The sequence below is a fragment of the Arvicola amphibius genome, chromosome 1 (assembly GCF_903992535.2).
Source record: "Arvicola amphibius chromosome 1, mArvAmp1.2, whole genome shotgun sequence".
Lineage (NCBI taxonomy): Eukaryota > Metazoa > Chordata > Mammalia > Rodentia > Cricetidae > Arvicola > Arvicola amphibius.
The window spans coordinates 105,263,473-105,276,219 of NC_052047.1; the positions used below are offsets into that span (position 1 = coordinate 105,263,473).

At 36.8% G+C, this 12,747-nt stretch overlaps 1 protein-coding gene across 1 annotated transcript; it reads left to right on the plus strand.

The window, feature by feature from the left end:
- The first annotated feature begins 7,523 nt into the window (after positions 1-7,523).
- LOC119799927 (olfactory receptor 51F1-like) lies at positions 7,524-8,482 on the plus strand. The gene is given in 2 exon segments (XM_038309806.1): positions 7,524-8,226; positions 8,229-8,482. Coding segments are annotated over 2 exon segments (957 nt in total).
- The last annotated feature ends 4,265 nt before the right edge of the window (positions 8,483-12,747 follow it).

Sequence of the window (12,747 nt, forward strand, 5' to 3'; positions counted from 1 at the left end):
TCTCTCTGCCTGATCCCTCCTGTTCCCATCCCTATCCCAGGCCACCTGCATAATCTATTCTATTTCCTTTTTTAGGACAATGTGCAGAAGAATGTACAATCTGTATTTTCCAAAGACTACATTAACATAATAAGGTTAATTGAAGAAGTTGCAGTAGGAATTCCTACACCTGTAGTCTTTAAGTTACCCCCCCACACACTTGGGCGTGACCTCTTATACTATTTATGCTGATATAATGCACGCATCCAGCCTCTTTTCTGGCTGTGGGATTCAGTTGCTGTTCCCCGTTCCAGCAGAAGATTGTGATCTGTGAGTCTACCCCTAAATAAATAGCCCTCTATTTTTCTCAATTCTGAGCTAGTATGGGATTTCTTTTAAGTGTCCTTCTTCATCTGGCGCCAACGTGGATTTGGACTCCATACCTACCAGGTGGATGATCTAAAGGCCTAACTGGTCCACAGCCCAGAATGTCTCCCAACCATGCCCACTTGGCTTACTTTTAACTAAACAATTTTTTTATAAAATCCCTACCATAGCAGAGCTAATTGCGAGTGGTGACTTGGAAATTTCCCAAGCTCATTAACATCCCCCCCTGCACTGCCATATTCCTTGCTGCATGGCAACTTGTGTAGCTTCCAGTTTGTGTTCCCTGCCCATGAGTTCTGGGCTTCTTGCTGCGTGTATGGAATTGATTTAATTGCTTTCAATTTGTCAAGCAAAGCATATTTCTCAGTATTTAACCAGTGCCAAGGCTGGAAACCAAAGCAGCTCAGGACCATTCATGTCTCCACCAGTTGCATCACTGCTAGTTGTGACTCTGCAACCACGACACCTGCTGGACAATAATGATTATTACACCCAAAACACTTTACTGGATCTCATAACAGGTAATTAACAAATTAATAAACTTGAAAGTTATATAATGGCAGACTACATTAACATTGGAACTTTTAGTAACGTTTTTTGCTAATACTATGGATTGTATTCTGCAAGGCTTCTATGGTGATATTTCCATTTATTGGATATTGGGACTCAGTTTTTTCTTCATATTATATACTTAAGAAAACAGTTTGATAACAGAGCCAAGAATGAGGACTTTTAGAAATGATACAGTCTTTACAGACTAATAATGAGCAGCTAACTGACAGAATTAATACCATTGAAAATAAAAAGTTACCTGAAAAAAATTTATACTATTGAAAAAGGTAACATTAATTTAACAGACAAAATTGAATCAATGTCTAAGGGTACTGAGAAATTATCTGAAAGAATTTATACCACTGAATTTGACAGCCAAAGTATGTTTTAAAAAGTTATGATAGAGTATCTCTCCAGGATGGCAATCTGCACACTATCCAAATAATGTCCAAGGGTAATGTGTTATCTTTAGAAAAAAACTTCAGACCTTGGAATCATATGTGCAGAATGAGGATCAGAGGCTAGGTGCCTCATTGAAATCAGTAGAAATATATACAGGCAAGGAGATTCAGGCTTTACAAAATACAATAGTAAAAAGATTTGAAATGATTGAGGAAGTTATTGGAGCTGATGAGCAAGGAAAGAAGGCACAAGGACAGGATTCAACATTGCCAGTAGGTGTCAGAGATGACTTACCCAGGGTTTTGCTTCCTAGCCTGTAATATACTCTGATGAAGCATCAAGTTCTAAAGATCCAAAAGGATCCAAAGAAGGTAGATTAATACCTATAAGAATAAATGATCTAAAAGAAATTAAACAAGCTGTTGTAACTTATGGCTTGTATTCCACATTTGTTAGGGAGATGATAAAGATATGGGTTTCAGTTAGCTTCAACAGTCCTGGATGATGGGCCTCAACTGATGTTTAAATGTTATTTCAGGGAAGAGGCAAAAATTTTAGAACAACAAGGAAAAGCGAAAGGAATTGAGACTTCCCAAGATCAGATTCTTGGTGAGGGCACTTATGCTGACCCACAAGTTCAAGCTCTTTATGATGAACAATTTTGTCTCTATGCCTCAAAGCAGCCTTAAATGCTTGGGACAGGATTTAAGAACTAAGAAAACACATTGAATCATATACCAGGGTTAAACAGGGTCAGAGAGAACACTTTAGTGACTTTTTCAAAGATTAACAAAGGCTGTACAAATAGGAGTAACGGACCCAGATGCTAGACCAGTACTTATTAAATCTCTGGCTTTTGAAAATGTAACTTATAATGCAAAAAGATACTTGGGTCTTTAAAGGTTAGATCAGCACCTATGGATGAGTGGACTACATACAATTAACATTGAGACATTTGATTATAATACTGAATTTTTGGTAGGAGAAGCAATTTCCATAGGAATGAGACACCAAAATGCCAAATGTTTTGATTGTAGTAGAATAGAATATCTGAGAAGGGATTGCAGTCAAGAAATTTCTAGGAATAATATCTCCTCTGGGGATGGCAAGAATAAGAGGACTCAGCCTTCAGGTATATGTAGAAGATGTGACAAAGGCTGACATTGGACCAATGAATACAGATCAACAAAAGACAGACAAGGCAACTTGATACCATCAAGAAACTCCTTGAAAGGCTTCTCAAAGGCCCCCAAGACAAAAGTGGTCCAGTCATTCCCAGTCACTGTGGAGGACATGTCTCACCAGGAAAATTTAAAAATCTTGAGTCTTCTGTAAAAGACTATACTATTCTAGATGATAGAAGAAACATGGAGGATAAATCAAAAACTCCACTAGGAAATATATTTTCTGGCAGACTTCTATAAATGATCAAAGACCAAAGCTAAGAGTGTGTATAAATGACATTGTAATTGTTAGTAGGAAAGACACAGGTGCAGACATGAGTATCATTACTCCAGAATCTTGGTATTCAAATTGGCTTCTTCAGGAGGCAGATGTTCAATTACTAGGAATTGGAGCCATATCTCAAGTTAAACAAAGCACAAGATGGGTTGACTGCATAGGGACAGAAGATCAGAGAGGAAAGCTGAGGCCATATGTGGCTAATATTGCAGTGAATTTATGGGGTTGTGACCTGCTGCAGCAATGGAATACCCAGGTTAACATTCCTGCAGTCCCAGGAACTCATAATTCTGGGAAGAATATTATAAGGTACTATACAAAAGTCACCAGCCATTCATTATGCTGTAAAAGAACACAGAGCAACTAGCAACCTTTAGAGGTACCAACAGCCTTACCTTTAAAATGGTTAACTGAGAAACCAATATGGGTAAAACAGTGGTCTCTAATTGAAGAAGGCTTTAGAACAGCTGTTACAAAAACAACTAGATGCTCACCATATTGAAAGATCAACCAGCCCTTGGAATTCTCCTGTATTTTTTGTCAATAAAGTAATTCAACCTATGGTCCCTCTAAATCTGGAATTCCTCTGCATTCTTTATTAACTCTTTATTAATTCTTTAATAACTCTTATAGTTATTCACTTAAAAGATTGTTTCTTCACTATACCTTTACAAGAAAAGGATAGAGAAAAATTTGTCTTTAGCATGCCTTCTTATAATAATTCTCAACCTACTAGGAGATACCAATGGACTGTACTTCCATAGGGCATGCTCAATAGTCCACCCTATGCCAATGCTTTGTAAGTCAGCTATTGGAAATAATATGTAAAAAATTTCCTAAATCTATAATTTACCATTATATGGATGACATTTTGCTATCTGTCTCAAACATTGACACTTTAGAAGAAGTAAAGAAAGTTTTTCCAAAATGAGGATTACAAATTACTCCTGAGAAAATGCAGAGAGGATATTCTGTCAATTACCTAGGTTATAAAATTGGATTACAAAAATTTAGAACACAAAAGGCACAAATTAGGAAAGACCAGTTGTAGCACTCTTTTGGAGGTAGAATCTGACTGTATGAAGTCAGTCACTGGGATGCTGAACTTGGAGCTAATGCCCTTCCATGGTCCCTTCCTGTTTTTTCCTCTTTCTTTCCTACTCACTATTTGTTAAGATGCTATTCTCCCCCAAATGTTTCTTTAGATTCACTCTAGATAATAGAATCAACTGAGCATGAGCCAAATAAATCCTCACTATGTTAAGGTGTTTTTTCATAATTATGTCACTTTGATAGAACACTAAAGAGCACACAGCTTACTGAATGGTTAAATTCCATATTATTTTCTTATATTTCCTGATGCTCTGTGTTCTAGTGACAGCTATCCCAATCTACTGAAGACTGTTTTTCTTATTATAACCATTTCTGACCATAAGAAGTGAGAATGCTCATTGCTTCTTCATCCTTCCCTTAGGAGAAAGATGAAATACACAAATTGATCAGGTCATTTCCTCACTGCATGATCAGTTGAGATTAGCCAACAAGGCATTGTAGCAACCAATTTGCCCAGGTGACTGACTGAGAAAACGTTTATAATATAGTTTAATCTCAATTATATGGTTAACAATTAATGAAAGGATAGAGGCTGGGCAATAGGATAGTATTGTGTTAGAGCCCTTTATAACTTTTCCTTTATTAGTATAACTGTCACTTGAGGACATAATTCCACATTTTTTCAGTATTTTCTTTGTAAAATGTATGTCTTTGAGACCTGGGTGAACTTATATGTAAGTATTACACAGTTATAAAACATAAGCATATGAGTGAATTCATTGTCATGCTTTAATCTCAGATTCAAGAGATTCTTCTATTTATTCTTCTCTTTTTCTTTAATCAAAAACATCAAATATCACAATATATAGAATAAATGTTTTTACACTGAGACATGATAAACATCAGAGGAAATGCATATACTAATTTCCCTGATCTAATAATGTTACCTTGTATACACATGTTACAGTATTACATTGTGTACCTTAGCTAAGTACAACTATAACCCATCATGCTCTATTGCTGAAGATACCACATATCTGAGTTATAGAACAGAGAGAAATCAATGAGGTACTGATCTGAGAATTTTACTCCTCCTACCCAGTTTTATTTTATCCAGAAGATGCTATGCATAATCTCACTCATCTTGGAACTCTATAAGCTATAACAACAATTATCTCGGCAAGATATGCCTTCTGCTGAAATAAAGGCTCAAATGTTGTGGAAGTGAGTGACTGTTTTCTGATCAGATTTAAGGTCCTCTCAACTAGAGGCTCATGCCTGGGAACATTACTGGGACCAAGAACCTGTTTCTAGATTTGCCATAGGCCCTAGGAAAGAATCTACTATTATTCTGCTAAGTGGACATAGTGTTAAAATGAGTTCTGATGCTAATTGCTATACCTGTAGATTAGTGCATCCATCAACTCATATCAGAGAAGTTTCTGTTTGCAGTAGGTGGCAATTAATACAGAGACCCATAACTGGTCAGTGTTCAGAGAATAAGAGATCATGGAGTATTAAGTTTTAAATGGGAAATATAGAGAGCCACCTTTCCCACAAGACTCAGGGATTATCACAGAAGAGAGTGTGGAAGTATTCCATGAGCCAGAAGTGATGACTGATAACAACAGGAAATGGGGTTTATTCAGACACAATTATGCACATATGAACTCACAGTGGTATAGCATAATGCTCAAGAAACAGAGCACATCAATATGGAGAGCCAACTATTTATGAATGCTTTGGTTTCCTTTATCATTCAGTACTCCTGGGGGCCACTGTTCATTTGAGATGATAATTTAACACGTTTGGGGAGTCAATGGTGATACCTTCCATTTTTATACAAGCTGTTTCCTTCTTGTCAGTTTCCCCAGAGATATACACATGTTACATATAATCTCACAGTTCAGATGAAATTTACTATAAAGGCTATAGGTCCCTTGATAGCCTGTTCTATGTTTGCCTGCAAAGACATAGGAAGCTAGTTTCCACACAGACCTAGGAAGATAGATAAGGATGCTCACTGTGTTGTCTTTTTATTTTGTTTATTGCCTACACACAAATATTCAAAAGGCTTACAGATAATTTAGGTAATAGTATACTCTACCTTATTCTTGGGGATCCATATAATATTATCAAGCAGTTTGTAGCTATATACTGTAATTATTCCTCTCAGATATAGTTGCAACTCATGAAATTAGATATTTAACAAAAGAAAAATGGCATGAGAAGAATGATACAGTATACATTACAAGATATTTACTAGGGTAAAGCAAATTTCATGCTCAATTTGATTGAAAACCTTAACAAGGTAAGTAACATTGCTACTATTTGATTTTTAGTGATCATATAAATTAATTATGTAATTTATAATTTTAAATGAACAGGACTATAAAAACCACATATGCCTGTGGAACCATCTGCCTGTAAAATTCTATCTTCTACCTTGTCTTCAAGCTGACATCCACCACTCCATACTATTCGGAAAGGAGCAAATCTACATTCCTGATTCCCTGAAAGAACTGTAGCTACTGAGGGAAAAAATCCCTGGAATGAATTTCCATCAGCCTACCAAGTTGACACAGCCTAGTGTCAATGCAAATGCTAACCTCATCTTTCTGGAATCTGTTTGCTTTCTTTACTGTGCTCAATCCCATGATGCTTTCAGACTCAAGTATCAGTTGAACTCTCTCTTTTATATAAAATTTACCACCATCTCCTGGACCTATAACTGCAGTTTATAAATTTGTATGCTTCTCTAAATTCTCCCTTTTTCATAACACATCCGTACCTCTTACAGCCTCCAGTCCCAAACTGTTTCTGTCGTTGCCCTAATTGCTATGTTTCTGAAAATGAAATAACCTACAACACCACATTTCTGCACCTATTTCCTAAGCCCTGCTGCAGAGCATAAGTTTCAGGTGGCAAGGGCACCTGCTTTCTCCAGATCACTACCATACTCTGAACTGAACTCGAATGTTTTAATACACACTAAACTTGGCAGCTCATGAAGTTCAGCTCTGTTACCAACATGTACATGGGGAAGCCATGGCCTCTTTGTTTTTATGGTTCTCATGAAGCGTTCAGACTTCCCATGGCTTAGGAGATATAACCCCTCCCTTAAACTTTCATAATATTCTGTCTTTGTTAATTTTCTTTTAATAACCTATTCTCCTTGTCTGTTTTTCTATTATGTGTGATTAAAATGATCGATTTCTAGAGTTCTAAGTCTGGAGTGTCACACAGGCAGAACAATGCCAAATGCACAAGCATATTTATATTTACATATATATTTGTATTTGCTCACTTTAAACACAGCATATTTGAATCCAATGCACTTCTTTTTCTGTGTTCTAGGAACTGAGTCTCCCACACTAAAGCATTCCTATTTACTACATTTCCAGAAATGACTATCTGTGCACACAATCTGGCGGATCTTAAAAGTATGTGAATATAAAAACAAATTTATAAGTGTGCAGAATTATGTGAGCATATACTCTCCTTTTAAGGAAAAAAAATATTGTCTTTCCTCATTGTCTCTAGTTATAATTGCTAGATTAATACATTTTAGTTTTTTGGATAAAAAACTTTATTTTCTAGAGTGGTTATTTTTAATCAGAAAATTGTCTAAACACTCTTTGTGACACTAAAGTTTTTTACTTCTTTGGATGTGAGTATTGTAAAGACAAATGCTACAAATGCAGGACAACACAGAATTCCTGAGCAACTTCACAATGAAATTACCAACTTTCTTGTTGACTGGCATTCCTGGCCTAGAGTCTGCTCATGCCTGGATCTCCATCCCCTTCTGCTGCCTTTATGCCACCGCCCTCTCTGGGAACAGCATGATCCTCTTTATTATTGTGACCCAGCAAAATCTGCATGAACCAATGTACTACTTCCTCTCCATGCTCTCAGCCACTGACCTGGGTTTGACTATTTCTACAATGTCAACCACCTTGAGGATCCTGTGGTTTCATGCAAATGAAATCAGTCTAGACTGGTGCATTGTTCAGATGTTTTTTCTTCACGGGTTCACATGTATAGAATCTGGGGTGCTAGTAGCTATGGCTTTTGACCGTTACATAGCAATCTGTAATCCTCTTAGATACACAACAATTCTTACTAATTCTAGAATCACTCAGATGGGTTTTCTAGTGATTATGCGTGCTATAGTATTAGTAGTTCCCCTGCTTTTGCTCCTTAAGCCCATTTCTTTCTGTAGAGTGATTGCCCTCTCCCATTCCTACTGTTATCATCCAGACGTGATTAAGTTAGCATGTTCAGACACTAGGGCCAACAGCATATGTGGATTAGTTGAAGTCATTCTGACCATAGGGTTAGACATTTCTTGCATTGTCTTGTCTTATATACTGATCATTCGTTCTGTCTTCATATTGCCTCCTCTGGAGAACGGTACAAGGTCTTCAGCACCTGCGTGTCCCACATTGGAGCAGTTGCTATTCTCTACATCCCTATGTTTAGCCTGTCCCTGGTGCATCGCTATGGTCAGTCAGCCCCCAAAGTAGTCCGTTCTATGATGGGCAATGTTTACCTTATTTTACCCCCTGTGCTCAACCCCATCATCTATAGCTTAAAAACAAAACAAATCCAAAAGGCTATCCTTAGTTTGCTCCTTACAAAATAAACCGAAATTGCTCTTAACTTCTGAAAAGCCTGGTGTGGTTTTCTTGCTGCAAAAGCAATACTCATTGGAGAATCCCCATTAGATGTGGCAGTTTCCAAGGTGGTTTTTATATAGCAATTTTTATTAAGTATTTAGATGCTTTCTGTTTAAAAGACAAATATTCCATGCTTTTCCATAAGTTTTATATTCTAATAGGGAAATGTAAATAGTAATGATGAAGAAATAAAACTATTACTCAAAATAACTGACATTTCCTGATAGTTTTTGCTGTTTTCTATTAATGGCCTACACTCCAAAACAGCCTAGTGAAATATATACCATTATTTACAACACAATTAAAATATGCACTATTGGTTAAGTGAAAGTCTAGATACACTTAGTCCACATATCTAACATGGAGCAGAGTTGATATTTTAATCTACAATTTTCATATCCTAGACTCTGTGCTCTATATTACACACTTTGCCAAATGTACCCAGGGGAGATGCTACATGGTCAGAAGTATAATATGGAATACCTAGATTCCTTGCCTCATTTCTAAATGTTTCATAGCTTTTTCAAAACTATTTTACTTCATTGCCTTCATAGCAATATAAAAAATATTGATAAGAACATATAGTTTAGACAAGTCGTTATCAAGTGGCAGTCAGAAAAAAAGTTTAAAGAATTAGGAATATTTCTTTTTTTATTTGATGAATGGAATAGAAATCAGTGTGAAAAGAGATCATCAAATAAAATGCACGGATCTTAGAGCAGATGTTATTGTTTTGTTTCTAAATAATTTATTAGGAAATTTTTATTATGAAAATTTATATAAGGAAAATGGTTCATTAAGAAATTAATATAATCCATGTTATCTGGCTCACAAGAAGGTAAAACCCAAAGTGAACACACTCACATTAATTTCAGCAAAATTTTATGATCAGTGAATGTCAAAGACTTATAAGACTTCCTTACCAACCAACAAGCTAAAGTTGAAGTTGAATGTTGATTCTCTGCTGATAAGAAACTTGTACATAGTTAGTCACAAAATATTTACTTCCTAAAAAGGGATTCAGGAAAATTTTTAGATTTAAAGGAAAACGAAAAGCTTAAACTGTCTGATACATAGAGGAAATTAGAGATGTCAACAGTATGGTGATATATATGATGGGTGTCACATGCAACCCACAAAACCTCGACACCAGTGTGGTGGATCCAGTGCACGTCGGCCTGCAAACCCAGTTTGTCTACTTTTTTCCAACTATGGACTCATTAAAGAATGACATTCTCCCTCAAGATTCTTGATTCATCAGCACACATGTGACATAGGTGTATTTTTCTGTGTTTGCCCTTTCATGGAGAAGTTAGAGGATTAATAAACATACACATTTCTGTTCAATAAAGTTTTCAATATGTCTGTGAATCATGAACATGTGCAAAAATTAAAATAATGTACTTAATAGTATCGTGACTGATAACTTAAAAGCAGTATTTCACCCAGTTTTCCTTGCAATCCGAAATGTAAGAATTTCTAAGATGTATCAGAGTGATATTTTGGAAGTGATTCTGTGGAAGAATGTAAGAAGTGTGAAGTGTACAATATTCATGGGGGGATATAAAGTTTTAAAACCAGAGTCCTTATCTGAAATAGCTCTTCCTTTTTGTTTTATTTTTATTGAGCTATGCATTTTTCTCTGCTCTCCTCCCTATCTCTCCCCTCTCTTTCAACCCTCTCCAAAGTCCCAATTTACTCAGGAGATCTTGTCTTTTTCTACTTCCCATGTAGATTAGATCAATGTATGCCTCTCTTAGGTTCCTCATTGTTGTCTAGGTTCTCTGAGATTGTGATTTGTGTGCTTTATTTTTTTGCTTTATGTTTAAAAACCACTTATGTGTGAGTACATGTGATAATCGTCTTTCTGTATCTGTGTTACCTCACTCAAAATGATGTTTTCTTGCTCTATCCATTTGCCTGCAAAATTTAAGATAAGGAAAACACAGAGATTCTTCTAAAGTTAGTGGAGTCTGAGTGTTGTTAATGCTCACTATTATTGCCTTAGGTTTTCACTGTTCTAAAATTGGTAGGCCACAGAAAAATTAGAAAGCTTAACTCTTAGAAAACTCACAGGAGAAACAAGATAAATTAAAGATGTAGGAGGAAAATCTGGTAAAAAGTCTCACAGCAGAAACTAGCCATTATATTAGGGTATCCACATAGAAAGATGAAAATAAATTTATTTTCTTTGAAAAATAATCAACTCACAACAGATGAATACCTAATATAAGATTTGAAATGTTGAAACTGATAGAGAAAAATACAGAGACGATATATCAAGACAGAGGCATAAACTGTTCTGAAAAGAATTCACTGTAATAATAAATATGAATAAATAAAGAAAGAAACATGATCACACGAAGTTAGTTAACCTCTGTACAGAACACCAAATGCTTGGAAGAGTGATGAGAGAGGGAAATATTACAACTGCACATCACACAGGGGTTGATAGCTAGAGTACATGAAGAAATACAAATATAAACATTACCACAAATCATAGATGAGCTAATCAAGCAAACAGACGGCTATCAAAATACACACAAATGTCAAATAGATGTCTGTTAGGGTTCTGCATCCTTAACCATCAGTGAAACACCAAATTAAAAACTACCTTCAGATTCCATATTATGCATTCAGATGGTGACAAAGCGAATAAGCAAACAAACCCTAGTTAAATATGGGGAAAGAGGAATCTGTAGTGGTATTTCATTTGTATTTTAATAAATAAAGCTTGCCTGAGAATCAAAAAAGTAAAACAACCACACTGGCCAGTCTAACAAACCAGGCGGCAATGATATACACCTTAAAAAAAGGGACAAAAAGAAAAGAAACTTTTTTCATTTTACATACCAATCCCAGCTCCCAGTCCCTCCCCTCCTCCTATTCCCTCTACCTTCCTTCCTCCACCCCACCTCCTATCCACTCCTCAGAGAGGGTAAGGCACATTGCTTTGAGGAAGGTCCAGGGCCCTCCCTACTATATCTAGGCTGAGTAAGGTATCCCTCCAAAGAGAATGGGTTCCCAAAAGGCCAGTACAAGCAATAGGGATAAATCCTGATGCCACAGGATTTATTTGCAATGGCCCTACAGTCTATCCCATTCATACAACTGTCATCCACATTCAGAGAGTCCAGTTTGGTCCCATGTGGGTTCCATCTCTGTCTGGCTGGTGTTGGTGAGCTCCCACTAGCTCAGGTAAACTGTTTCAGTCAGTGTCCCCATCATGGTCTTGACCTCTTTGCTCATATTCTTACTCCTCCCACTCTTCAACTGGACTTTGGGAGCTCAGCCCAGTGCTTGGCTGCAGGTCTCTGCCTCTGTTTCCATCAGTTGCTGGATGAAGGTTCTATGGTGATATTTAATATAGTCATCAATCTGACTACAGGACAAGGCCAGTTCAGGCATCTTCTCCTCTATTGCTTATGGTCTTACCTAGGGTCATCCTTGTGGATTCCTGGGAATTTCTCTAGTGCCAGGTTTCTTACTAGCCCCATAATGGCCCCTTCAATTAAAATGTCTCCTTCCTTGCTCTTCAACTCTGTCCTTTCTCTATCTCTACTATTCTGTTCCCTCAAGTTCTCTTCCCTATCTCCTTCTCCTGTCCTTTTCCTAATCCACCCTCCCTTCTCCCCCCTACACATGCTCCCAATTTTGTCAGGAGATCTTATCTAGTTCCCCTTCTCAGGGGGATCTATAGATCTTTCTCTTAGGGTTCACCTTGTTAATTAACTTCTCTTGGGTTGTGAACTATAGCCTTGTGATCCTTTGCTTTATAGCTAGTATCCACTTATGAGTGAGTATATACCATGCTCATTTTTCTGGATCTGGGTTATCTCTCTCAGGATGGATTTCTCTAGTTTCATCTGTTTGCATGCAAATTTCAAGTTGTCATTGTTTTTTAATGCTGATTAGTGCTCCATTGTGAAAATGTACCACATTTCAAGGTTTTGGCTATTACAAATAATGTTGCTATAAACATAGTTGAACAAATGTCCTTGTAGTATGATTGAGCATCCTTTGAGTATATGCCCAAGAGTGGGTCCTGAGGTAGGTTGATTCCCAATTTTCTGAGAAACCGCCATACTGACTTCCAGAGCGGTTGTACAAGTTTGCATTCTCACTAACAATGGAGTAGTGTTCTCCTTGCTCCACTTCCTCTCCAGCATAAGCTATCATTACTGTTTTTGATTTTAGCCATTTTAACAGGACTAAGATGGTATCTCAGAGC